The sequence below is a fragment of the Eumetopias jubatus genome, unplaced genomic scaffold (assembly GCF_037043125.1).
Source record: "Eumetopias jubatus isolate StellerSeaLion01/CBP00866 unplaced genomic scaffold, mEumJub1_p1.0 scaffold_12, whole genome shotgun sequence".
Lineage (NCBI taxonomy): Eukaryota > Metazoa > Chordata > Mammalia > Carnivora > Otariidae > Eumetopias > Eumetopias jubatus.
The window spans coordinates 95,735,005-95,762,351 of NW_028274818.1; the positions used below are offsets into that span (position 1 = coordinate 95,735,005).

Consider the following 27,347-nt stretch of genomic DNA (forward strand, 5'->3'; position numbering starts at 1 on the left):
CCCAAGCCACCAGCTGCATTACATCAGGACAGGTTGGGTGCAATAGTATTTAACTAATAGCCAGGATTTATGGAGCATTCGAAGGGCTTTATACCTGTTAGCTCATTCATTCATTTATTCATTCATTCATTTATTAAGTAAGCTCTAGGCCCAACGTGGGGCTTGAACTCACGACCCTGAGATCAAGAGTCACGTGCTGTACTGGCTGAGCCAGCCCGGTGCCCCACCTGGTAGCTTTTAATTCACACATCAGTATTAGGAGGTAAAAGTGGTTATTATCTCAAGGAAAAGAGTGGCATGGAGAAAGTAAATATTGTCCATATCATTTTGAAATCAACTCTGTTAGTGAAATTCACGTGACAGCATTAGTTTTTGAAGGTTTAGATATCTAGTAAAGGGCCAGCCAGAAGACCATTTAGGCTTTGCTAACTGTTGCCACGGATGTTACATACGAGTGAGCGCGGCTGGGTGCAGTCAGTCTTTATGTACGAGAGCAGGTGGCCAGTCGGATTTGCCCGTCCCCGGCATAAGGAATCCAACAGTATGGTAGCCTTGAGGAGCCTTATGAAAGGTCATACGCTAGAATCACCAGTCCTGGGAGCAAGTCCGGCCTTTGTGGCCCGACTGTAGCCCACAGGCAGCTTCTTGTCAACAGGCAGTGGGGATTTCAGCTCCACTTAATTAACCTCTTCAAACCTCCTACCACCAATAATTTTTTCCTGTTTCTGTTCTCCTTGTCTATTCGTTGTTGGAAGGGAGGGTAGTTTAACATGCTCTGCTGTCTCCTCTGTCCTTGAGAATAAAAGCACATGTTCTCACGACTGTTGGCTACAGGAAATTACAAAACAATACGTGTGACGATGTCAGCATCAGAGAGCCCCTGTTTAGTGCACAGAACTGCCTTTTTTCTTGATCTGGTTTGACCCACAAGTGGCCAACTGGCCAAACGTGGTTTCCGTTACCTTCCCGGGTGAGCCCTTTCTGAAATGTTTATTGCAAGTTTTTTCCTTCTTCAGCAGCATATTGGTGCAATCATCTTTGTGTGATTTTTGGAAAATTTGGCCTAAGCATTGTGGATTTTTGAGAAATCTGACTAAACATGGGAAGGCAGACTTTACTGCCCACAGTTGGGGAGCCTGTGGTGAAAAGGCCAGGGGAAGTGTGTCCTGCCTGGGAGAGAAGGCTGAGGGCCTCACGTTCCTTTATCCGTTAGGAGCGATGAGGCTGTTGACTTTCCAGATGAGCTTCACGCAGAGTGTGATTATAAGAGTGCGTATTTTCTTTGCGTGACTTAACTAAGGCTAGTTTATGGTATAAGTAATATTTCACCTAGAATACTGACAAATACTGACAAATCAAAAACACTGCAGCTGGTATTCTGTGTGCAAAGTCAACCTGCATAATCTTAACAAAACAGACCAGTCGTTTTTCTGCCCAGATTTCATCGCATGTTTCAGTACAGTCAGCGATTCCAGCACCGCACCAAATCACAGAATGCTAGCGTTTGACTCAGGGACTTTGTCTCCGTTGTCAAGGCCTCACTGAGCCAAGTGTCTCTTTCTCTTGCAGGCATGACAGCAAGTGCAGTTGCAGCTTTAATCCTCATGACATCCTCCATCGTGTCTGTGGTCGGGTCTTTGTACCTGGCCTACATTCTGTACTTTGTGCTGAAGGAGTTTTGCATCATCTGCGTCATCACATATGTGCTGAACTTCATTCTTCTTATCATCAACTACAAACGACTAGTTTACTTGAATGAGGCCTGGAAACGGCAGCTGCAGCCTAAGCAGGACTGACAGCCGGACGAACTCTGAACTGACAGTCGGAAGTCCCCTTTTCCATTAAGTTTATTTTGCAGCAATTTTTTGTTTGTTTGTTTGTTTTTTAATTCTTTACAACAGACACTTTCCCTAAGAATCTTAAACTGATTTTTTAAAATCCTGTAAATTAGAAGGGGCCCTAGCTATTTTCTGTGTCAATCTTCATTTTAAATATGGATACAAAAAAAAAAAAGGAAAGAAAAAAGGATATGCCGAGCCAATCAAAGACAAGCTTTAACTTTACTTTGAAGATGTTTCTGAAATAATAAAATGTAGCCCTAGCCCCCTGCCCTTGATTGTAAAGTGAGCAACCATTGCTAGTAATTCTCTAATGTGTACAAATTCAATTTCAGGTATAACAAATGTGATCATGACATGAAAATATTTTAGAATAGATACTGTATTAAATATTGCCATGTTTACAATATGTAATATGTTTTTAGCCGACGGATTTAAACATGTAGATTCAACTAGAATCCATTTATGTGATATTTGTAAATAAAGGTAGACATATTGGATCCATCCCTGCAGAACTTACTGTACAGTTTAGTTGAAGTGTAGCAATGAAGAATTGTCAGCCCAACGCTGACTGAAGAAATAGTGAAAGTAGTAAGTACAGAGCATCTTGTGAAAAGAACTGACAGCTGCGGGTCCAGTACTGACAGCAAAAATAACAGGGTAGTTGGTTCCCTTTCATCTCCTTCCTCGGAAAGGAAGAAACTAAATTTGGACATTCAAGTCAAGCTTGCGTCTAGTCATAAAACTGGATCAATTATAACCTTACAAAATGTGTCACGTGACCAGACCTTCACGTCCAAGGCCTTCAGGACACCAAAGATGGGGAAATGGCTTAGATTTCTTTGGAGAAAAGCTGGAAACGTTAATATGGCATTTTTAGGTAGTCTCTTACAGTAGCTGAATTTTCATGCAGATATTCTTCCTTAATATGGGTGCCAGTCGACCAAACAGTATTAGGACCTTGAAATAACCAGTGTAAGCCCAGTTGCTCCAGAGTAGGAGTGCTCTTGGGTAGCGCCGTAGTATCTCCTGTTTCATTCTGCACTAATTGGATGTCTAGTTTAATCGTTGTAGAGTATTAGCTTTGTAAATCTTAGGGCTGACACGCTGCTCAACCTGCTCCACCGGGAGTAGTGCAGGTAGAAATACCCGAAGGTGAAGTACCCTAATGGCGTCGCTGCTCTTTCTAGAAACTACACAAATGCCCAGGTTTTAAAGGTGATGTGAATAAACCCAAATGAAATTGCAACAGTATGTTTCCATGGTTAACACCTTCTATCAGAATGTTAAAAGTGCCTTCTGTCTTAAACCTCAAACCAAATATTTTGTGTGTTGAACTTGGGCAGAAGTGTCCTTCCTTCCTCTTACCATGAAGTAGAAAACCTGCATTATTCTCTGGAAAGGTTCTGTATGATCATTTTATTGCTTAGATTGAGAAGCAGCAGCAATGTTTTTGCTTCCAGTTAGAGTCATCATTATGTTCAAAAGAGACCGGTAACTTTTGAGTGCTTTCCCAAGCCTTCTTTTTGAAGGGCGGGGACAGGCTCTGCTCTGTAAACCGTAATGTGTAGAGTCAGCACCTTTCAGCGGTGTCCAGCTAACTGTCCTGACTGATGCAATGTACTTTTCTGGCCCAAGGCAGGTGTAACATCTGAATTGTAATGAACTTTCAACCAGTTTTACCCAGTTTTGTAAAAGTTGAATTCGGATTTCCAGGCTTATGTTTTCCCATGAATGTGAATATTCCAATGCCCGTTTTATTATGTATGTATTGTTCTTGTTTCTGTAGTGAATGAACTACAGAAAGCATTGGATTGGATGTCTGGTGTTTGTGGAGAAACAAGTCCCAACGTTGAAGACCTTGTCCAGTGAGGTCATCCTGTAGCAGCGCTTCCAGTCCCGCCAAGCAGCTTCCGGTTCTTTCTTCTAAGCTAGAGTGGAAATGGTTAACAGTGAAGACTTCTGTGGTATATATAACACCGGCTGTGCTAAATAAGTTCCTCGTGTCCCAATTTAAAATGGTTTTTCATCATATTTTGTATCAATCAGCAGAGTATAGTTAAAGCTTGTCTTGATGTTGCATCCTTGGAAACGTCTTCAACTCTTACAGGATAAAACGTGAAAAATGTTCAGCCACACCCTTCCAGGTTTTCCTTTGCTTTCCTAATAAGCCTTGGGGAGAACACCACTGTTTCAGTCGTGCAAAAATTTTTGCCACGTTCCTGTGATCCCAGAATTCATATCTTTTTTCTCACTGAGCAATGAAGGCGTGCTGCCTGAAATAACAGCATCGTACTGCTAGTATCTCAGTAAGCAACAGGACCCTGGTGGAAGAATTTAGTCTCCCCTCTCCATCCTCTCTTCCACTCCAAGAAGGAGTGGTAGAATTTGAGGACTGTTATGACTATTTTAGACTCAGTATTTAAAACACTGCAACATTACTAGCCACCAACACTGAAGAACAAAGTGGGGGGGGGAGGGGGAGATTGGATGTCTGTTTTTTGCAGTAATTCCATGCTTCTTGGTTCGGGGAATGAGTCCCTTATTTACTTGGTAGTCATATCATTTGAAGAAATGAGAAGCTGTGGTTAGATGACAATTTCTAGGTGGTTTGGTGGATTTCATTAGGTTTTTCTTTGCAGCTAGGTGCTTTCCACGAAGGTAAACTGGTGAATAACTCAGGTTTAACTAGCTGTCTGCCAGGAATTACTTCTACTCGATGTATGTCACCTCTCTTTAAATCCGTTACTTTTAAAGATGTTGAAAGCATTGACTATTTTCATACAGAGACAAAGATCTGTCGTTTGGTACAAGAGATCTTTGGACCCTACTCGGTAGGACATAGGACCAAGACTCCAGTGAAATTAAAACTATTTGTTGGCTTTAGTTTGCTTGTATTTCATTTATAAGATTATCAGCAAAAGTGCAAAGTCCTCTTCAGCGACTACTTCGTAACTGAGATTGGAACCACTGCTTGACATGAGTGAAAGCTGGCAAATCTTGTCTTGAAAATTCGTGTTAGACAAATGCCAACAAGAAATCCACTTATCATTTTTGGTAACCTATTTGGGAAGGAATACCTAACATGCAACCTTTGTCCTCATGTTTTCCCCCCAACACGCAAGCATTGGTGGAACATTTCTATTCAGACATTTTAGGCAGCATTTATGATTCCTAATCTGTGAGAACTCTTCCCCTTCGATAAAACAGGAGGGGCAGGGGTGGGAATCCAGGCTACTTGGTTTTTTGTTGTTGTTGTTGTTTTTTAACAAATGAGCCCAGAAAAGGTGAAATGTTTTGTTATAAAACTGTATTAAGCATGGCCTAAGTATTAGGTATATGATCTGTATAGTATGTTCCATCAGAAGTATTTATTACTAATGCTTTAAGCTCCAGAGCAAACATTCATTTAAAGTGGAGTTCACTGGGCAGACTTCCCCCTTTACTAGAGATAGAAATATTCTTTATCAGAGACTTAGGACCGTTTTGCTAACTGGTAAAAACAAATGTAAATATGTAAGAATGTTTATTTGTTGCACATAACTTTTTTGGTATAAAATAAATGTAGCCGTTACCATGGAAGCTGTGCCATCCTTCTTACGCTGAAGTGTCACACAGTCCAGACAAGGTGCTGGGGTCAATCCAGTCTTCCCATCAGCTACTCTGGAGGCTGACACCGTAACTTCCTTCCTACAGGTGTACTGAGGTGCCTCTTTTTCCCTTCCATTATTTGTAATTTATAGAAGACACGTGCAGAATTCTTAGGAGGTTGTAGTTCCTGGAATTTGCGTGCGCTTGTGATGTATGTGGTTGTCAGGAACAAATGAAAGAGGAGCTCCTGCTCGGGGGTGTGTGAGCACAAGGGACGGGGCTGCTGACCTTGCCGCTGAGCTCTTGCCCACAGCTTTACTCTAGCTCCCCCTGAAGACTCCACTCAGTCTCCTCAAAAGGTAACATCTGCAAGGAGGATGAATCCCTTTAAAATACAGTTCAGCCAGATTTTACTGAAGACAACACATGTGTTCTGTGCTAGAACCTTAGGACTTAGGAAGTGGAACTTACCGCTAACTTTAAAACGTTTAAGTGTGTGTGTTACGTTTAGTTTTTTTTAATGTTTCAAGTAGAGAATTATCTATCGTTCCCAGACCTTAAATGTAACACAAAACTTGAAGCCTTCAAGGAACTGAAGTTCACTGGTCCCAAGAAACATGGACCCCCTAGAATCCCTAACCAACTACACCCAAATTTCTTAAAAGTGGTCTGAAGATGGCCACTAAAAGGACGTTAGATTATCGTTACTGTTCCTTTCCTGGAGCTTGGAAAGGAAGGATAAAAATGGGTACGTGTTGAGATGGGAGGTAGCAACCACAAGTGAAGTGAATCGAGTTCTGTATTAAGAACCACATTGGTTCATGGTCCTCCCTTTGACTGGACACCAACAGGATCTTCTTCCGAAGCACTGAGCTTTAAACCAGGATTGATACTGAAATCTTAGGAATAGTGTACCTAACTCGGCCGAATGGAAGCTGGGCAAGAGGAGGAGGAGGAATGGTCCCACAGGGAAAGACCAAAGACCATCCCCCAGGAGCAGGGCAGTGGCCTCACCCAGAGGTGCAAAGGCCTAGCGTACTTGTCTGTAGGCCCAGCCTGTTTAAAAAGGTCCCATCACTGGGGCGCCTGGGTGGCTCAGTCGGTTAAGCGTCTGTCTTCGGCTCAGGTGGTGATCCCAGGGTCCTGGGATCGAGGCCCACATGCGGCTCCCTGCTCAGCGGGAAGCCTGCTTCTCCCTCTGCCTCTGCCTGCCTGCCGCTCCCCCTGCTTATGCTCTCTATCTCTCTGTGTCAAATAAAATTAAATAAAATCTTTAAAAAAAAAAATAAAAAGGTCCCATCACGTTCAGTGGAGTCAGATGTGATGGGACCAGTGAGCCTTTAATACCCATCTGTCCACTTCTGTCGGGACTAGACTATGGCTGAGGTTGGAATCACGTCCTGGAAGAATTGGTAACCTCTGAGCTCCCTTCTGATTCAGACACTCTTTAGCTCTTACCTTTCTTATGCTTACTTGTCAGCTTACAACTTTGTGGAAATTGGTACACAGACCTTGCTCATTATTCCAGTAATACCACTTTCTGGAAATTCCCTGGGACTGGAGCTCCTCTGTGAAGCTGAAGAGCAGTTGTCTGTTTCTCGCGCGCCTGGTCTGCTGCACAAGCACGGGAGGCCCGAGGGCCGCGGGGCTGGTCCTGTGGAAGCAGAGTCTGCAAGCAGCACCTCTGACGGGTGTGAGTGGAAGCACAGGTTTCTCAAGACTCGAACACAGTGAAGTTTGTGAAAACAGCCTGACACAAAAAGAATTTCAGATGCTTTCTAGCAGTATAGATCATTCAATTTATAGATTTATTCAATCCAATTTATGTCTTTATGGCCACTTTCCATAAAGACAGCTCTTGATTCACATACAACAAAAGCCTTTATCTTCACCTCTCACATTCCCTTCTAGTGAATTAGTACAAACTCCGGGCCAGAAACTTCCCAGTCTGCCCCGCACGGTCCAGAAAGTGCTCGATGTCTTCGCTGTGGAGGCGGCCCCTTACCTGGGGCCGCCCGTGGCAGGAGAGGTGGTTCGTGGTTTAAAAACTAAACGGGCTGTTTTCCAAACACTGTGACTTCACTGCTGACAGGTGGTACGTGGTTTCATTGGCAAGTTTCCAGTATCTCTCTCGCAAAAGGAACGCCGCCGCTTTTGGCTGTCTCTGCCGAGTGAAGATCCCCTTTTTGTTCCCCATTACTCTCCGCGGTGCTAAAAACAAGGCAGAAGGAGTTTCAGATGCCTTCTGATGGGCCAAATGGGGACCAACCTGGAGCCATGCTGGGCACGAAACAGAACTGCCCTTTCACAGTTTCGGCCTGCTCGGTTGGAAGTGGCGTCCGAAGCCCACTTCCGTACTGCTGTTCCCCCAAACCACCTCAGCGCCCTGGGGTGCTGTTTCTTTTGTCTGTTAGGGGAAGGACACCCTAAATTACGTATTCTTTTCTCTGCGAAACATGCATACCCAGCTGCCCGGTAGCTGGCGCAGGGGGCCGAGGGCGAGTTACCCTCAGAAAGGCCGGGGCTGCTCTGAAGAGACAATCTGGCGGAAGCCGGAGCTGGAGCCGGAGCCAGCAAGGCCAGGCTCTCACTGCTCCAGGCCACTCGGCTGCTCCGCCAGGGCTGAAGCTGGGAGGGCGGCAAAGCTGGCCCCGGGCTCCTGGGACACCTGCTGCCTTACCCCCTCGTGAAACCGCAGCCTCCGTGAAATGGGAAGCTCTCTCCGTGATAAGCCAAAGCGAGGCACCATGCCAAGCCCCTTATCAAATGAACTCCTACGTCAGCTTGCAAGGTGGTTATTCCCACGTACAGGCTTATGGAAGAGCTGGGTAATCTGTCCACAGTCACAGCTGATTTCTTATTGCACAAAGCCAAGGCGCCCACTCACGAAACTAGGCTGCAGAAGCCACTGATCTCATTTGCCAAACACAGAGAGGCTCGTGTTCTCATTCCTTTTTCTCTTTACCTCCCTCTCAATTCTAATTTTTTTATTTTTAAAGATTTTATTTGAGAGAGAGAGAGCATGTGAGAGGGGGCAGGGTCAGAGGGAGAAGCAGACTCCCCGCTGAGCAGGGAGCCCGATGCGGGACTCGATCCCAGGACTCCAGGATCTTGACCTGAGCCAAAGGCAGTCGCTTAACCAACTGAGCCACTCAGGCGCCCTCCATTCTAATTCTTAATTAAATTTTCACCTTCCAAAGCCCTGCCTTTCCCTCTAATAATTCCCACTACTACCAAATCCTTCCTCACCTCCCCAAATTGCTATGCTAAATTTATGGTCTATCAGGAAACTAGTAACACCTAGAGGAATGGAAAGAAATGGGATATGTTCATTTGGAACCTCACTGAAGGGACCCTCATCTCTCCCCACCTCCGAAGGCAGGCAGACTTACAGTACCGAGCCGCCCACATCCCAAACACTGACACTTACTCGTATTTGGTAAACCTGCCTTTCACAAGTGAACAACGTAAAACACACTGACGTCCTAAGTTTCCCGGGCTTTGTACCCTACTCTGGAATAATGAGCATATGCCACAAGTAAATCCAATACAAGGTCCACTTTTTCCTCACCCTGTTGTGAAACAGACAAAGGTTAAGTTGGTCATTTTTGCCTCAAGATAATAGGTTCTCCTGTTTGCTTTTTTTTTTAACCATAAAATGATGCGGGAAGCAGGCAAGTGTGTGCTGCTTCCTAAACGCGACTTGCTTCTCCTAGGAAAGTCTCGTCGCCCACACTGATTAGCGCTTTCCCCCTCGTTTCCACTGTCGACAACGGAACGTCCTGACCTAACAGGCCGACCTGAAAAAATGAGCAACGGTACATCTGTAACCCAAACTTCCACTTACACTGGTCAGTCATAAAATCGGCAAAATTCCAGATGAGCTCTCCCACCACATAGTCTTTGCGTTTTTGATCCAGCACCAAATGATACTGCTCCAGCAGACCTTTCTGGTACTCCTCACTGAACATCAGAGGTGGGTCCTGGAATTCAAAGCCAGGGAGAATTGAAGAGGCAGAACTGTTAGATAAAAAGAAAGACCCATGTGATGGTGACCAAAATACCCATCTCCACAGCGGCTGTAGTGACTGCAGGACGTGCTGGTGGACATAGCCAGGGTGTGAGGCAGCCCTCCGGAAAGAAAAGAGATTTTCGGTAAAGAACCTGAATTAGTAACTGTTTCATTTATCAACAGAATTTGATGTTTTCTTGATCTTACTCTTCTGTCTCTATTCACCAGCGCAGTCTTACAGCTGAGCTACACGGGAAGTAAAAATAAGTTTTCGAATAATAAACTGAAACCTCAAGTGTTAAGAAGCTGCCAGTGCGTAACTGGAGAACTACGGTGACTCACTGCACTCCCCTCACATTCATCTTGCCTGGTCTGGGGAGGCAGCTGCTATGGAGCAATTCCTCCCATCCCACAAATAACCACTTAGTATCTGCTTCCGAGGCGGCTTTGGCCGTGAAGGCATGAGCACGAAAGGTAAGCGGCCCTGCCCCTGCAGGCTCTACCCTCCAGCAAGACAGACTCGAGTTGTAAGTGTAACGAGGGTGAACTGGGAGAGTGTGAAGCCGGAGCCAGGGGATGGTTAGCAGGGGGTCTGAGAGGCGCCCCACAAGGCTCCCCGGGAGACAGTCCAGCTCCCACCGCGCAGGTGAGAAGGGTTCCAATGAAGGCAGAGGCCACCGCTGTGGACTCATTCAGTGTTTGGTGAAGAGCACCTACGTGTGGTGGACTAAGAAGACGTAAGAATTGTTCAGATGTTCCTGGAACACAAAGCCCGAGTTTTCATCCCATGGGAATTTGGGGGGGGGGGCACTCAATCTTAAATGTTCAAGGATGCAGCATCTCAGTCATGTTACAGGAGAACAAATCCCTGCAGGCTTTGAACTTCTGTTCCAACGAGAAGGATTAAAATGCTACACGGGATGCCCTAATGAATGCACGGTACCACTGCGCCATGTTTTGTTCTGGTTCCAGAGTGAATCTAAAGGCAGGGCGATATGTAGATTTTCTTACCAACCCTGCCTGGCCTAACACTCGCCACACTTCACTATTTAAACTTAAGACTGAATTAAACTAAATCGATTCGGTCTTACTAGTCACATTTCAAGTCCTCAGTAGCCACATGTGGCTAGTGGCTGCCCTTTTGGACACTGCAGAAAAATTCCATCACGGCAAATGGTTCTATCAGCGCCAGATCTAGACTGAGCTGCTTAAACATTCAGAGTTCATGACCTTTTCAAAGATGAAGAGCTGGTATGTATATACACCATTCTCATAAGCTATTTCCCCCTATTCTACCAGTTGGTACACGTGGCATTCTGTGTAAGCAAGATGGATTTAAGGGTGTGAACAGAAAAATATAGTCCCTAGCGGTAGCTGTTCAACATGCAAAGGATAAGCATATTGTGTGTCAACGAGGAATCTGATACCCGTGACAGGTGAGTCTGGGGTGGCGATGAGGGGCTGGCCGTGGTTCAAGAATCCACATGAAAAAAATCCCCACAAGAGAAAGCATCATATCTTTGATGAGGAAATTAAAAAAAGGGGGGAGAGAGAGGGGAAAAATGCTAGTGATTAAACCTTGCTCCAAGATTTCATTCATTTCCTTAACAAGTATTATTTAGCACCTACTGAGTGCCGGACACTGCTGAGGGCTTGGGAAGCAATGATAAATAAGATTCAGTCGCTCTCTTGGAGCCCAGGTCTGGTCAAGGACAGAGGCAGAGAAATAATGATGGTACCCAGTGAGAAACGCTGAGACAGAGACTGAGCACAGAGCACAGCTTCCTCGGCTTGGGGCAGGTGGGGTAAACCTCACCAAAGAGGGGACCTCAGAGCTGAGACCTGAACACTGAATAAGAATGCAGGCGTCGGCGAATGTGGTACTAACACGGGCATTCCAGGCAGAAGGAACAGCCCACACCAGAGCAAGAGCCAACGAGCACCGTGAAAACAGTCCAGTGACCCGGAGTGAGGGCAGAGGACGACGACCTGGGGGAGGGCGGAGAGCAAAGGACACCGACTGCCCTGGCCATGGGCTGGGGCTGTAATGTGGGGGCCAGCGGATGCCAGTGACGGGACTCCCAAGGTTTGGGTTTGCTCAGGAGACCGCTCGGGCAGCCAGCAGGAAGCTTCTCTGGAAACAAGACCAGAAGAAGGACCAGGCAAGCGAGGCAGAGGCCTGAGTCCTGGAGGACAGGCTGGTGTGAGCCCGAAGCACCGCGGGGAGATGGTCAGCACAGGTGAGGGATGGGACAGGAGCACCTTTCTAGCCTCTGGGGGAAGGAGTGCCACCCCTGTCCCGGACAGTGAACAAATAAACAGAACACTCTACACGACTTACCTGGTGAAACCCTGCAACGGACCCTGCTCCGTACTCGCTCTGGATGATTGGCTTCTGATAGGTCCTATACCAGTTCTCAAACTCGGTGGCCAGGTGCAGGGGAATCACCTCCAGGTGCCCGTAGTCATGATACCAAGAGTAGTAACTGTTCACACAGATGACGTCCACATACGGTGCCTAGGAGGAGAGCGTGAAACTTGTTCACAAACCAGAAGGTCAAAGACCTTTAGGGCTCCCAAACTCGGGGGCTCTTCCGGCAGAGGAGGTAGGAGGGGGAAGCAAACGATTTGGGTGCGCCCGTGTGTGGCAAGCGTAAGCAGAAGTGACCTGAATCGGGCAAGGCTCTAATTCTGGACTGATGCTCCGGGAACTAGCCGCAGCTGGACTCCGGAGAGGCTGAGCGGCACCAAGGTGCCCCCTGAGCTGGCCTCGGCGCAGCCCAGGGCCCATGACACGGGATTTGGTTGCTCCACAGCACTCCTGTCACACTGGCCTTCCCTTACCTGGCCCTGGAGAAAGGTTCCCAAGATGCACTTTTTCTCCTCACAAAGATTTTGGTTAGCCATGCTGTTTGTGAGCTGGTGCCGTGGGCCACAGAGTGGCTGGAAAATTCCCTCCTGGCGGGTAGCAGAGAGGATGGGCAGGACCGCCTCGCGTCTACACAGTGCGGTGCTCAGGACAGAGCCGCAAACACGAGGCAGCCAAGGGTCCGGTCCCTCCCAGCACCTGAACCAATGCCTGATGTGGTCTGACTTTCCCAGGTGACCGAGCCCCTTCCCAAAGGGTGGTGGCAGACCAGGAGGCAGGACGAGGCAGCCTGTGGGGGACACGTGTGCCTGGATGGCACATCCCACCAGGAGTGTGGCGACCCTCTGAGGCTCAGGCACTGGCTGCCCCGTCCACACAGGAGACCAGGACAAGAAGAGACGCCACTTGGGCTCTGAGAATGTCCACGCCCGCCTGGGCCACGCTGGAGTTTTGCCAGCCTCTATGCTTCCTTGAAGGGGGTGTTCTTGAGAGATGGCAAGGGGAACACCAGGGATACAAATCTTTTCCCATCCGTGTTAAAATGAGAGTTCCCAACTGATATTTGTATCTTGCATTTTCTCCTCCATTCTTTCCACCAGATGTTTGCTCCTTCTATAGCACTTTCCTCTTAAATACTGGCCTTGAGTTCTCTCGTGAAGAAGCCTTTTCTTGCTCCCATGTCTTCTAGCTTCAGTGCAACGCAACACGTCGTTCCCAAGGGACTGCTCGCCAGCCATGGGTGAGCCTGGCCGTCCCTTCGATCCCTGCCCGTGGCTCCCAAAGCCAGGTGATGACTGGAATCGCTGAGGAGCTTTTTAAAAACTCAGACTGCCACCCTGGACTTACTAAATCTCAGAATCCAGGCATCTGTACTTACAAAGAGCTTCCCTTGGTGGTTCTGACAACTGGCCAGGTTTGAGAAACACTGGCTAGTGACAACTGTAATTCTCCTCAACTGAGGAGCATCACACGCCGAGTCTGAACTGAGAATGAGTGAAACCTCCCTGTGCCCAGCCTCCCTGGATTAAGAAGTCACACTGCCTGGCAACTAAGCAGCTAGTTCTCTTTAACCTGAAGACCATCTAGGAGAGCGTTTGGACCAGCCGCTCCAGGCTCTTCCCAGCAGCCCATGTTAGCAAGCATCAGGGAAGGTGAGAGGACAGGCAGGGAAGTGGTGCAGAGACCCCCAGGCTCACCCCCAGGTCTGCTTCATAGTTGGAGTTGGTCACAAAGGTCACGGGCCGGGAGGGGTCCAAGGCTTTGGTGTGAGCAATCAGCGTCCTGTCCACGGAGGGCAGAAGACACAGGCCGGTCAGTCCGAGAAGGGCCGCTCTCTCTCCATCCCATCTCCCAGCCAAATCCCCTGCTCTCCTCCCTACCCTGAAGAGTACTTTAGGGGAGCAAACATGTTCTTCTAGCCTTAGATCATGTTCCCCAGCATCTTTCTTTCTCCTTCCCCAACTCCTCCCTTGGCCCCACCCCAGAGACAGGGCCACCCTCGCAGGGGTGTGCAGGCACCCGAAGCTGGGGTCCTTGGACTCAGTGTGGCTAAAAGCTGCGTTCTGAATCTCTGAAAAAGCTCTGGAAAACAAGAATGCGTGGGGTATGGACCAGGACGGATCCAAATTTAACAAGTAAGTTTGGGGGCGTGTGCAAGGAGGCAGGCTGTGCACGGGGCACTCCCGGGAGACTGAAACAGCTTCGCCCGTCCGCAGCTTGGTGGGGCAGTGTGGCACAGGGAAATGCCACAAATATTGTAAGTGGCCGGAGGACCATGAAGGGGAGGCCCAGAGCTCGGGGAGGCAGTAACAGGGCACTTAATGGACACCGGGGAGTCAGCCCGGACTCGGAAGAAACGGCGTTTATGCGTCATCAAGGAGGGACCTTGAGAAGAGGCTTCCCAACAGAGGGCCCAGCCTGTGGTCGGGGCTCAGCCCAGGGACCTGCCAGAGGCCACCCAGTGCAGGTCACCCCATTCACGGTTAAGCCTGCTTCTCTCTTCCCACAGCCAGCTTTCTTCCCCTTGACGCCCTGCCCACACTGCCCTTTTCTTTCGAGGGCTGCGGTTTCCTCGAGCCAGAATGGTATCCCTCACCTCGAGCCCCAAAGCCACACCCTGAAACAGCCTGGGTGTCCCTGGGAAGCTCCTCAGGCCCAGGCAGCTTTAGCCACAGCCCGCCTGCCTCTCCGCCATCCCCCCGATCACGCGCCTCCCTCTCGGCACCCCCCAGGACAGCCTGTAGGAACACCGGGCACCTGCACTCCTTTCCGCCCCGCGACAAACTTCTGTCCCCCAACCCTGGCTCAGCACAGCCCGAGGCTCCAGGCTGTGTGTCCAGAGCTGTCCTTTGCCCAGAGCCCCGCATCTTCTACCCCAGCTCAGGTCACAGCGCCCTGTGGCACTGGGACAGCCTCAGCTACCCCCACAGCAAGTGATTCCCCTCTGCAGACTAAGTTACAACTGCGTGACCATGATCGTAAGGAACACAAGGCACCAAGGACACCCCCCCACCCTGCCCCGTTGTCGGGGACGCCCCTACGCGGGGATTCTGTGCACAGCGATGCTGGTGGGGGAGGGAAGGGCTACCGGCATTTGGTGAGCGGGGCGTGAGCTTCAGATGGACTGATCCTGCCCAACAATGTCACTTTAGAATAGTTAGAATATGTATGTCATCGAAAGACCTATGTAGGGTTATCTGCCCGGAAAATCCGGTTTTATAAGGCCTAACTCCTCTTTACAAACGAACCCAAAGCATCACAAAGTGGTTTTTTGCAGCTTTAACATACACTAAATTTCCCAGGAATGGAGATAACGATTGAGAGATGATGGTAACAGGTTTTGTTCGGAACTTTTACCTCGAGCGGCTCACCCATTCAGAAATGCACAGTGAAGGCAGTGCTGACCCGGTAGCAGGTGCCAAGCCAGTGCCCCCACCGCCAGCGCCCCAGGCCGTGTTTCAAGGTGATTCCACGACCAGCTGCAAGCACCTGACCTCTTCACCGGGTTTTCTGGAAAGCCAGGCCCAGGCTTCACATAGGCGTCTATAAAGGACCCTCCCCCGTATCATCGGCCAGGCTGCTATTCTCTTCATAACCCGACGTTTCGGGTATAAGTGAACTCCAGACTTCATTTCAGGTGTGAAGAGGGGACCGTGGGTCTCCCTGGGTTGACACCCCAATGTGGCGGGTGGCACTAGGTCCCCGGAACTGACATGTGGAGGCCTGCCTCCCCCAAACCCCCGGCCGCCGGCTGACCTGAGCGCTCCCACGGCTGCTAACCAAGTTGGAGCCAGGCCACAGGCCTCACCTCTCACCCCTGGCCCGGCCCAGGGCGGCGGGAGCACTCACTTGAAGTAGTAACCGGCAGGCTTCAGGAAGGAAGTGGGCTCATTGGCCACCGACCACATCACAACAGCCGGGTGATTCTTGTCCCTGCGCACCAGCTCCTCCATCACCTCCAGGTGGTGCTGCAGAGACTCGTTGCTGTAGCTCTGGCTGCCGCAGGGAGAGGGAAGGGAGCAGGTCAGTAGGGCCTGCCACCGGGGGTGGAGGGGCGGGAGCCGGGGCACTTACACCAGCACGATGCCCACGCCCGGACTCTCATCGATGACCACGATCCCGTAGCGGTCGCAGAGCTGCATCACCTCCTCGGCGTAGGGGTAGTGGCTGGTGCGGAAGGCGTTGGCCCCCAGCCAGCGCAGCAGGTTGAAGTCCTTCACCAGCAGGGGCCAGTCAAAGCCCCTCCCCCGGATCTAGGGCAGAGCACAGTATAGTGACCCCCTGCCCCCTGTCCTGATGCACTTCGTTCTAAAGCCAGGCCCCTCAAGGGTCGTGGGGAAGAAGGTGAGGCTAGGAAATAACACTCATAGGGGCCCGGAGGCCACAACTCACATCCGCATCCTCGTGTTTGTTGACCCCGTGGAAATAGAAAGGTTTCCCATTGATGAGGAACTGGTGCTCTGTGACGGCTACAGTGCGAATCCCGACGGGGAGGGTGTAGAAGTCGGACACGGCCCCAGCTGCTGTCTGTGCGGTCAGCCTCACCTGTGAAGGCAGAGCACCGCACCGTGTGTGAGGCATCCTTGCGGGCCTGAGCCCCACACAGCCCACCCTTCAGCGGGCAGGCAGAGAGATGCAGAAATCCCCGGCTTCTGCCACGAGCAAGGAGGAACCTTCCCCCACCCTGTCCCCGGAGCCTGCTCTTCAAAACTGGGCCTCCCCACCAAGCATTGAGAAGACCAGGCTGGGAGCACTGCAATCCAATTGACTAGGAAGCTCAGAGGACCACGTGTGCCTGACTATCTGTCCTGTACCCCCCCCAACCCCCACCCACTGGAAGCCAAGGCTGCTAGGTAGGGGCAAAAGGCCTTCTGCAGCCCCAGGCCTAACCACCATTACCTCCAATGAGTACAGGTAGGCGGGGTGCTCATGCATCAGGTAGGGCCACCAGAGGTGGGCGTTGGGCACCTGCAGCTGGCCGCGGCCCCCTGTCCCCTGGGCCACGACTTTGCCTTCCTGATCCAGAAGACACACTTCCAGCTGGAAGTATTCACTGCCCTGGACAAAAACCTGGTAATCCACCAGCCCTGCAAGGGACGAGAAAGATCGGACAAAAGAGGCAAGGACACCACCCGGGTCACACAGGGGAGAGCCCTCTGTGGCCACCACTCTGGATCTCAGTCTGCAGTCAGGGGGCACGGAGGGTGGCACGGTGGGAAGAGACGTGGATTCTCATGAATCCTGAGCTATTCACCCAGGGCTATGATTTTAGGCAAGCCCCACTTCTCTTTGGGCTTCATTTCCTCACAAAATGTGGTCAGACCAGATGGGGGATTTCTGCTGCCCAAGCCTGTTCAGACAGGCTGGATTTCAGCTCTTCTTAGGTGGATGAGAAGCCTGAGGATGAAGAGATTCTGGGAGAGCCTCTCTCCTAGCAGATCTTTCTAAACAGGGAGCAGAGCCACTTGGGGCCTGGCTGAGGGAAGTTCTTGCCAGGAGCCCCTTACCAGTGTCCTGGTCCACGCCGGTGGTGATGGTGATGTCATCAATGTAGGTGGTAGGCGTGGTGTAGAGGAGCACAGGCCGATGCAGCCCCGCATAGTTGAAGAAGTCAAAGTTTGTGTCCTGGACAAAGTAACCCTTGGGGTACCTAGGATGGGAGGAAAATGCCCAACTGGGGCCTTGCTCTGGTCCTTCAACCTCAGCTCACATGTCTCCCTGGCCTCCCAGAGCCAGGGCCTCACCTCTGCTAAGGCCACCCAGCCCCTAGTGGGAAGACCAGTGGGCAGGGTGGGGAGTGGGGTGCAGGGGGGAGCAGGGTGCTGCTCACTTGGAGATATCCGTCTTGTGGAGGATGGTCCCTGGTGGCAGAGTGTGGGGGGTGAGCGTGTTGTTGATGGCAATGGTAATGCGGCAGGAGGACAGGGGCCCACTCTGGACCAGCTTGCTGATGTCAGCTTCGAAGGGGAGATGACCCCCCTCATGCTCCGCCACATGCACCCCATTCACCCACTGCAGACACAGGGAGATATGGGGAGGGAAGAGCAAGTCAGTGCCTGCCACCTCAGGCACTCCCTCACACGAAGTACAGTACGTGGGGGCTGAGGGCCCTGCCGGCTGCCACCTGTCTCACGAATGGAGGAATAAAGCTCCAGAACAGATCAGGCAAACCTCCCCTGACCCAGGGCACTAATCCCAGTGTGGGGCCTCAGCGTGCCCCCCATCCACCCCAGGAGGCAGGCTATCAGGTGACCCCTGTGAACCAGGCAGCCCCAAGCTGCTCAGCAACTGCACATGACCACTCGCCCTGCTCGATGCTTGTTGTACTGACCACAATGGCATAGTAGTGGGCACTGCCAATCCTCAGCACCACCCTTGTGCCCAGGTCCTGGGTCCATCGCTGGGGCAGGGTCACCTCCCGCTCGTACCACACCCAGCCGACAAAGCTGCGCAGCTGCCTATCCTGGCTCACATCGTTGAAGCTGGAGGGAACGGGCATGTCCAGGGTGGGGCCCGACTGTGGACACAAGGGCTGGGATCAGGTCCAGAACACCTAGGACCCAGGCAGCCCCCTTCCCCAGGGGCCAGGTCCCTTCCGCAACCCTGCCTGCAGGAAGTTGGACAAGATGACTTCTTCCAGGGCCTGGGGTTCCAGGCCGTGCCACTACTGTCCCCTTTTTTTTTTTAAAGATTTTATTTATTTATTTGAGAGAAAGGGTGAGAGAGAGATCACGAGCAGGGGGGAGGGTCAGAGGGAGAAGCAGACTCCCCGCTGAGCAGGGAGCCCCATGTGGGACTCGATCCCGGGACCCCGGGATCATGATCTGAGCCGAAGGCAGGCGCTTAACCAACTGAGCCACCCAGGCGCCCCACCATTGTCATTCTTTGCCAGGAACTCACTGATGCCTTTCATGGGGCTCATTTAATTCTCACAACTCCATGAAGTAGACGCTGGTCACTCGGACACTGAATGGACAGCGTGCAGTGAACCCCTACAGTGCTGCTCTAGGCGCTAGGAATAAAGCCGTGAACAAGGCCCCCGCTGTCAGATGATCAGCTCTGTGAAGAGTCTGGAGGGTGGCAGGGAACTATTGTAGGGGTCAGGGAGGGCCTTTCGGGGCCCCTGGGATACTGCCTCAGGACAAGCTGGCCGAACCGGGTGAACCTGAGCCTGGCAAGGAATCCTTTGGTCACCTCAGGTAGAAGGCTAGGCATGAACAGGACAGATAGCCCAGTGAGCCTGCAAGCAGCCTGGGGAAGAGCTTCCTGACATCTGGAAGTGGGATTTCCAGAGACTCAAAATATTGGCTGAATGGATGCATAACTTGATAAGAAATCCACTGCTACGGTGGTTTGTGTCCAGGGCTGGGCGCGGGGGGCGGGGGAGGGGGCAGCTGTTTCTCATGGCAGTCTGTGGACAGGGGTGAGCCCAGGGCCACAACCCTGCCGGAGGCAAGAGGATCCGAGAAGACCAGACCCTAAGAGGAAGATGATCAACGGACTGCCCCAGAGAGGAAGGCGGTGGGGGCAGGGGCTGCTCTGCTGAGTATAAACTGTGAGGCACAGACCCGGCACCCAGCCTCCCATTCTTCCTCCCCCGATGAACGGATGGCAAACACTGAGAAAAGCGGATCTAGGAGAGGCCGACGCCAAGCCAGACGGGAGACCCGGGGAGGGATCCTTGGCTAGCTGGGCGTCAAGCCCCGTCCTCTCCCTGAACCTTGGCATGTCCTGGTCCTTCGTGCCAGGGCAGAGCTGGTGACAAAGATGTCGAGCTCCCCTCCCCCCGCCCCCCAGCTCGGTGCCCGCGCCGCGGGTGCCCGTCCCACCGGACTGGGGTCGAGCAGGGGCCTGCCCCCGCCCCACAGACGTCCCGGCCGGCCCTCCGCCCATTTCCTCCTTCCCAGTCCCTCTCCCTGTCGGCCGACCCCCACGCCTCCAAGCCCGTCCTTCTCTAAGCTCCTCCTGGCCGGCCGCTGCGAGGGCCCAGGGGAAGGCTCCCTGCCCCCTCCCCACGGGACCCGCACCTCGCGCAGCGGGGTCCGGTACCACTGCCCCTCGAAGCCCTGGCGCCGGTTCTCGGAGAAGTCGGCGCGGAAGCTCCAGAGGCCGTCCAGCTCCTTGCGCTCCCGCGACGGGCTCTCCTGGGGGTACAGCATCCCGCCCTGCAGCGCCAGCCCGCAGGCCCAAAGCAGCGGGCCGAGCGCGGCCCAGAGTCCCGCGGGCATGCTTCCCTCGTGGCCGCTCGCTAACAGCCCCACTGCCGCGGGCTCGCGTCGGAGCCGCGCCGGAGGCCGGCGGGGCGGGGCGGGGGCGCGCGAGGTCACGTGCCCCCCCGAAGCCTCCCGCGCCATCTTGGTTGAGGGCGAATGCCAGGTTCCGGGGAACCCCGAGGCCGGAGCGTCCTGTGGAGGGACCCACTGCCTGCTGGCCCCGTGGCGACGATGGGGGAGGGCCGGCGGGGAGCCCGAAGCTGGGCCCGTAGGAGAGGGGAACCCCCCCCTTGCGGCCCCAGCCCGCAAAGCCGGAGATCCCCGGCTCTGCGCCTGTCCCGCGGCCCTGCCCTGGCCAAGGGGACTGCGAGCCCGCCCCGGGGTCGCGGGTCCGGGGCCACAGGCCAGCGAGGGACCCGGGGAATTGGCCGGACGCCTAGTGAGCCGAGGCGGAGCCATGCGTAGTGGTGTCCGCAGTGCGGCCATAGCCTTGACCCCGGGCCTCCTTGATGTGGTTTTGGAATATAGGTGGGGTGAGGTCCTGAACGCACGGCCATCTTGAAATGGCTTTGGTGCGAGATGGTGTTTGATGCTCATCAAACTGGGCCCCAAACCTCTAACCAGGGACTCCACGCTCCCTCTTGGCGTTAAAGGGTCATAAAGAAAGAAGCAAGTGGCTTCTGAGCAGAAAGAGCAGAAGGCTATCTGAGACAGGCAGAAGCTGACACCCCACAAACCACCACCACCACCACCGCCCCCCCCAAATGGGATATGTGTGACATTCCTCAGGCACTCCTGGCTGCCCTAAAGGAAAAACAAATAGTTAACCTATAGAGACCACAATCCTGCAAGACCTGAGTCTCCCTCAGTTTATAAAAGTTTTAGCAATTTACAAGAACAAAGCATTTCTATCAATGGCCTAGCTTCCAGAAGGGATCGTAGATACAATTAAATGTCCTTATAATTTGTAGCCCTTTGACAGATCCGTGAAGCTGAGGGGCTTTTGGATTATAGGTGAGGTTCAGTGGGGTGGAGTCCAGAGCCCACAACCAAGAAAGAATTCTTGAGATGTCTTTGGTGAAAAATGGTGGTTTATTAAAGCATGGGGACAGAACCCGTGGGCAGAAAGAGCTGCTGCACCGGGCTTGTGAGGGGTGGCTGATTATGTACTATGGGGTTGGGGGAGGTAAGGAAAAAGGAGTTTTCCAAAAGGATTTTCACGTGTTAAAGAAGACTCACAGGATACCAGAGGCCTTGCCATTGTCAAGTTAAGGTTGTTTTTCCCTCTAGCAAGGCATTAACATGAAGATAGTTGGGAGCTTCCTGGAGGAACATTACACTCTGCCCGCTTCAAGTATCTGTCTCAATAGTCTGCAGGTTATAAGGGCATTTAATTGTATCTACATTTCCTTCTGGAAGCAGGTTATTGCTAGAAATGCCTTGTTCTGATAAATTGCTAAGATTTTTATAAACTGAGGGAGACTCAGGTCTTGCAGGATTGTGATCCCTATAAGTTAACTATTTGTTTTTCCTTTAGGGCAGCCAAGAGAGCTGTCACACATATCCCATGGGAGGGGGGGGTTGTGGGGTGTCAGCTCCTGCCTGTCCTCAGTTAGCCTTCTGTTCCCTCATCAACCATCTGCCCCGTTCCTGGCCCTTGGGTCCTGAACACACTATCTTGCTTCATGCCTCTGTGCCATGCTCAAGCCTTTCCCTCTGCCCGGAAGCCCTTCGTTCTCATTCTTTAATACTCCATTCAAACAGCTTTATCCTTGGGAATGCAAGCTGGTGCAGCCACTCTGGAACACAGTATGGAGGTTCCTCAAAAAGTTGAAAATAGAGCTACCCTACGACCCAGAATTGCACTACTGAGTATTTACCCCAAAGATACAAACGTAGGGATCCGAAGGAGCACCCGGACCCCAATGTTTACAGAAGCAATGTCGACGATAGCCAAACTATGGAAAGAACCCAGATGTCCATTGACAGATGAGTGGATAATGAAGATGTGGTATATATATGTACAGTGGAATATTACACAGCCATCAAAAAATGAAATCTTGCCATTTGCAATGATGTGGATGGAACTAGAGGGGTATTATGCCAAGCGGAGTAAGTCAATCAGAGAAATATGATCATTATATGATCTCACTGATATGCAGAATTTAAGAAATAAGGCAGAGGATTATAGGGGAAGAGAGGAAAAAATGAAACAAGACAAGATCAGAGAGGGAGATAAACCATAAGGGACTCTTAATCTTAGGATACAAACTGAGGGTTGTTGGAAGGGAGGGGATGGGGTGGCTGGGTGATGGACATTGGGGAGGGTATGTGTTGTGGTGAGCCCTGTGTGTTGTGTAAGACTGATGAATCACAGACCTGTACCCCTGGAAAAATAATATATGTTAATAATTTAAAAAATTTAAAAACAAACAGCTTTATCCTCACATCCCTTCGGCCTCGAAGTCTCTCCTCCCACACACAAATTCACTGAGGAATTTGGCCCTTGGCTCAGGCCCCTTCTCCAACCCACTTCTTGTCTCTGTGAATAGCATCCCCCTCCTGGGCCTCAGTTCTGTGACCTCTAGACCTTTTTCTTCCCATGGTTGCTTATTTACTGGATCACACTCTAGATTCTTTACTTTCTGAAACCACACTACCTCAGAGATTCCTCCCAGACGACAATCTCCTCCTACTTTCCCCCTCCCTATTTATTATAAACTTGATCCCTTACCCCCCTGAAGCTCCATTTCCTCTTCCCTCCCCATTTTTCTGAATCTAGCAGTCCTCATCTCATTTTTCAGGAAACCATTCTTCCACCAATGCCCTGCCTCTCCCTGGGGTCACCCACCAGCCCGTAGCTTTTTTTCTGGGGCATCTCCACTCCCGCCTCCCTCTTTGTCTTCCTCACCTGCTGCCACACCACCTCTCCCTCGGGAAATCTCCCCCTCTGAAGCCCCCAAACCTGACCTGGGAATGAGACCAGCTCCCTCTTTGCTGTTCCCAAATACAGATGCACAAACTCTTTCTATTCTAAGGACTCATCTGCCAGTAACTCTACAGAAGGAGAAGGGAAACTGAGTTAACAAATGTGGGCACGCTATTGAGTTCCAGCTCTTATGGGCACTGGTTTCTAGCTCCTGCTCTTATTTCTGAGCCTTTCCTCCAAACGTCTTTCAGAGGACTTGCCTGAATTGGCCACCAGATGATGTAGCCCCTCAACCTCCAGTGAACAGCTTGAAAATCCCAAGTGGCTTTGAAGGGGCTCATTCCTCCCTGTCCTGGAATAAGCCCCCCAGGGCATTTCTTCCCGTCTGCAAATTGCTAAATCCAGCCTTTTTTATCTTCATTCTAGGATATTTCAGGGAGGCTAAATGTGTCCTTCTTAAAACTTAGCAATGTCCCAGTAAAGCCCACGACATGACTGGCACTTCCCAATTGCCCTGCACCCCACCTGTGGGATTCTGGAGAGCTGGAAAAAGGAGCAGGCAGGATGTGCCTGTGAGTGAGACTCCAAAGCAGCAGGAGACTAGGGAAGGAGGGCAAACCATGTGTGGAAGGCTGCCTTGAGTAAAATTTTCCTCCACAAAGGCTCCCTCCAGGACAAATATGAGTTCCTTGCAGAGGTCGATGAACCCTGAAGCTAAAAGTTTAAGTTGCAGCGGCCCTCACTTGCCAAAGCCCCTTCTAAGTCCCTAAGAGGTTCCCATGGTGTCCCATTCCCTCCACCACCTCTGACTTCAACCAGAGTTGAAGTCCCTGAAAGCTCAGTTACCAATGACCAATTCCCTGAAAGCTCATGCTCACCCCCGGCTGATGGCATCTCACCTGGAGCTCTAAATTGCTAAATTCTGCTTCTTCAAGAGATTTGAGAAGTGAGGGTGAAACAGGTATTGATAACCTGGAGACACTGTCATCCAAAGGATGAGAAGAAGCACTTGCTGCCACACCTCTTCCCCCTCGGGAAATCTCCCCGTCTGAAGCCCCCAAACCTGACCTAGGAATAAGACCAGCTCCCTCTTTGCTGTTCCCACAGGGAAAAACTGGAAATTTTGGTGGCTCCAAACAAAACAGTGTGCAAAACTGCCATCAGGGCAACAAAGTGGCCTGAAGAAACAAATGTTCTCGTGATGGAACTTCCACACATATATACCGATAAATCAATGAGTGTTGGAAAAAGAGTAATTTGATTGCATAATTATGTGGCTCAGTACCAATGTAGCAACTATTATTAAAATGCATTTGAATTGCTCTTGTGTGTATGCCTTAATTTCAGATTAATTTTGTATTCTTTCTCAGTGTTAACCATATCACTTTTCAAATATGATGGTATCTTAGTCTGCTCAGGCCGCCATAATAAAATACCCCCAGACCGGTGCCTTAAACCATGGAAGTTTATCTTCTCACAGTTCTGGAAGTGAGAAGTCCAAGATCAAGGCTTTGGCTGATTTGGTTTCTGGTGAGAGCCCTCTTCCTGGATTGCAGACCGCCAACTTTCCGCTGTGTTCTTGCATGGCCTTTCCTCAGTGTGTGCACACCGAGAGACAGAGAGCTTTCTGGTGTCTCCTCTTATAAGGACATCATCCTATCAGATCAGGACCCCACCCTTATGGCCTCATTTAACTTTTATTACTTCCTTACTCCAGATTAGACACAATGGGGATTATAGCCCTAAGATATGAGCTTTGGGGAGACACAGACACTCAGTCCATAACAGAAGGGAGTAAAGCTGGGGGGAAAAAAGAAAAAGAAAAGAAATAGGAAAAGACTGGCAGAAGCTCCAAAATGTCAAAACTCTCTTATATCACAATGGAAACTAAAACTCTAATGATCCATATGTTTCTTATAAACCTTCATCTTATATTTCATTAAGAAAACAGGAGAAGCAGGGGCGCCTGGGTGGCTCAGTTGGTTGAGCAGCTGCCTTCAGCTCAGATCATGATCCTGGAGTCCTGGGATTGAGCCCCGCATCGAGCCCCGCATCGGGCTCCCTGCTCGGCGGGGAGTCTGTCTCTCCCTCTGACCCTCCCCCTCTCATGCTCTCTCTCAAATAAATAAATAATCTTAAAAAAAAAAGAAATAAAACAGGAGAAGCAGAGATTGGAGTAATGAATCTAGAAGCCAAGGAATGCCAAGGATTGCTGGCGGCTACCAGAAGCTAAGCGAGAAGTACGGAATGGATGTTTCCTCAGAGCCTCCAGAAGGAACCAACTCTGCCAACACCTTGATTTCAGACTTCTGGCCTCCAGATCTGTGAGGAAATAAATTTTTGTTGTTTTAAGTCAAGGAAGGAAGGAAGGGAGAGAAGGAAGGGAAGGAAAAGGAAGAAATAATAAAATAAAATAATAAAATAAAATGAAACCTTTCTAAGATGGGAAGCCCTCACCTCCTTCCACCGCCAAATCTACCCACCCCCTTGCAGCTGCCCCCACATTCTCTGCCTGCATTCCTATTAGCCGGGATGAATTGCCCCTGTTCCCATCGCAGTCCAGCCCCTCCGTGTAGGCTGACTCCCATCTTTTCATGCCTTCTCAAGGACTTCCTCTCAGTGACCCCTCCTTCTCAGGCACTGACAGTGTTTGTCCTGCTTTTGGATCATTTCTGTGTAGCATTCAAACATGTTCTAGATCTGTTATCATGAAAAGTGTTCTCCCTTGATCCCGAGTTCCTCTCCATAGCAAAGCTTATCAGAAGGATTTTCTGTGCTCAATATCGCCAGATTTTTCCATTCTTTTCACTCTCAACCTACTCCAATCAGGGTTAACACTCCACGGAAACTGCTCTTGGCATGATCACCAACTATTTTTGTGTTGTTAGATCCAAACTACTTTGCAGTCTTCTTACTCTTCGTAACCTTTGACTTGGTTATTCAAGTCAACACTCCCTAGGCTTCTGTGAAGCTACATGTTCTTGCTTTGCCTCCTGCCTCACTAACCAGTTCTTCTTAGCCTCCTCTACTGGCTCCTTCTCTTCTGACTGATCTTTAAACGTTGGAGTGTCCTAGGGTTCTTTATCTGTATTCTCCCCCCACCGAATTATCCCATCTATTCTCATGGCTTTATATACTATTTATATAATGATAACATTTCCTGAGATTCACGTCCTTGTGGAACCTCCTCCCATATTACATCAGGGTTGGTCTGTGAGATCAAGAAAAGATGACAGAAATGATGATATGTAGCTACTAAGACTAGGTCATAGTGTGGTTTCGGCCTCTTGCTCTCTTGGATCTCTTGCTGGAGAAGCTAGCTGACAAGTCCTGAAGGACATTGAAGTACCCTATGGTGTTGCATGTACCTCTTACCAATAGCCAGCAAGGAACTCATGCCTCCTGCCAATAGCCTTCTGTGTTTGCCATCTTGGAAATGGATCTTCCAGCTCCATCAAGCTTTCAAGTGACTGCAGCGCCAACTAACACCTTGACTGCAACTTTATGAGAGCCCCAAAACCAGAATTACCCAACTAAGCCATTCCCAAATTCCTGACCAACAGAAACTGTGAGATATAAAATGTTTGTTGCTTTAGGCTACTAGGTTTGGGGTAATTTGTTATGCATCAATAGACAACGAATACAGCCCCTAAGCTTACATCTCCAGCCTTGTCCACTCCACATTGCTCCAAATTCATACATCAAAGTACTGCCTGATATCAACCCTTAAATATCCAAACACATCTCAAAATTAACAGGGGAAAACCAAAGTCTTGATTTGGAAAACCCCACTATCACTCAGTTTCTACTTTGGGAAAAATCTCCATCTCAATAACTGTGAGCAGAAGGAGTTAGAGGTCTCTGGAAAAAGAAAGACAAGACATAGTTTTCTTGACATAAGAAAAGTCTTTTTAGGCCTCCAGCCATCTTGAGATCTATGCTTCATAAGCACTACTTGCCCAGAGCACACTTCTTGCAGAGCTTCCTGGGATATGTTGAAATTGCAGAAGAATAGACCCCAGGAGAAGATTTTAAGGGAACAAAAAATGTAAGAACGAATAGCCACTGTTGGGGACAGCCGGATCATATCAGGCACAACAAATTCATAGTAAAACTCCCAGCTCTGATTCAAAGCTGTGAAGACTGACCTGATAAACATTCTTGAGTTATCTTTGCAGGATCTGAACCCCTTTGAGCACTCAGATACCGGACCAACTAGAGCCAGAGAATTGATGATGGTGACCCTTGCTGGCCCTGTGACTTCAACCTGGACTCTGTCACCTTAAGATGACTTTTGCCCCAACTCCATGCTGAATCCCCCATGGCACAAGCCTCTTCATAAATATGTATGTGCCCTTGACCTAAAAATGCCCCAGTTTTTTCAAGGAGTCACTAC

The 27,347-nt window shown here is 50.3% G+C and overlaps 2 protein-coding genes across 2 annotated transcripts in view; one reads left to right on the forward strand and one right to left on the reverse strand.

Annotated features, from left to right (window-relative positions):
* VKORC1L1 (vitamin K epoxide reductase complex subunit 1L1) overlaps positions 1-5,420 on the forward strand; it is a 58,538-nt gene extending 53,118 nt beyond the window's left edge. Inside the window, exon 3 of the mRNA XM_028109986.2 lies at positions 1,570-5,420. Within this exon, the coding sequence (XP_027965787.2) occupies positions 1,570-1,796 (227 nt within the window). The 3' untranslated portion in view covers positions 1,797-5,420. The remainder of the gene's footprint in view (positions 1-1,569) is intronic.
* Positions 5,421-7,216: 1,796 nt separating this feature from the next.
* GUSB (glucuronidase beta) lies at positions 7,217-20,096 on the reverse strand. Its single transcript, XM_028109983.2, has 12 exons — positions 19,837-20,096; positions 18,141-18,326; positions 17,640-17,821; positions 17,317-17,459; positions 16,709-16,896; positions 16,202-16,354; positions 15,884-16,062; positions 15,659-15,805; positions 13,507-13,591; positions 11,783-11,959; positions 9,277-9,412; positions 7,217-7,640 (listed from the first exon to the last, which is right to left on the reverse strand). The coding sequence occupies exons 1-12, from the start codon at positions 20,035-20,037 to the stop codon at positions 7,471-7,473; spliced, it is 1,947 nt and encodes a 648-aa protein (XP_027965784.1). The 5' UTR covers positions 20,038-20,096; the 3' UTR covers positions 7,217-7,470.
* Between the last annotated feature and the right edge of the window lie 7,251 nt (positions 20,097-27,347).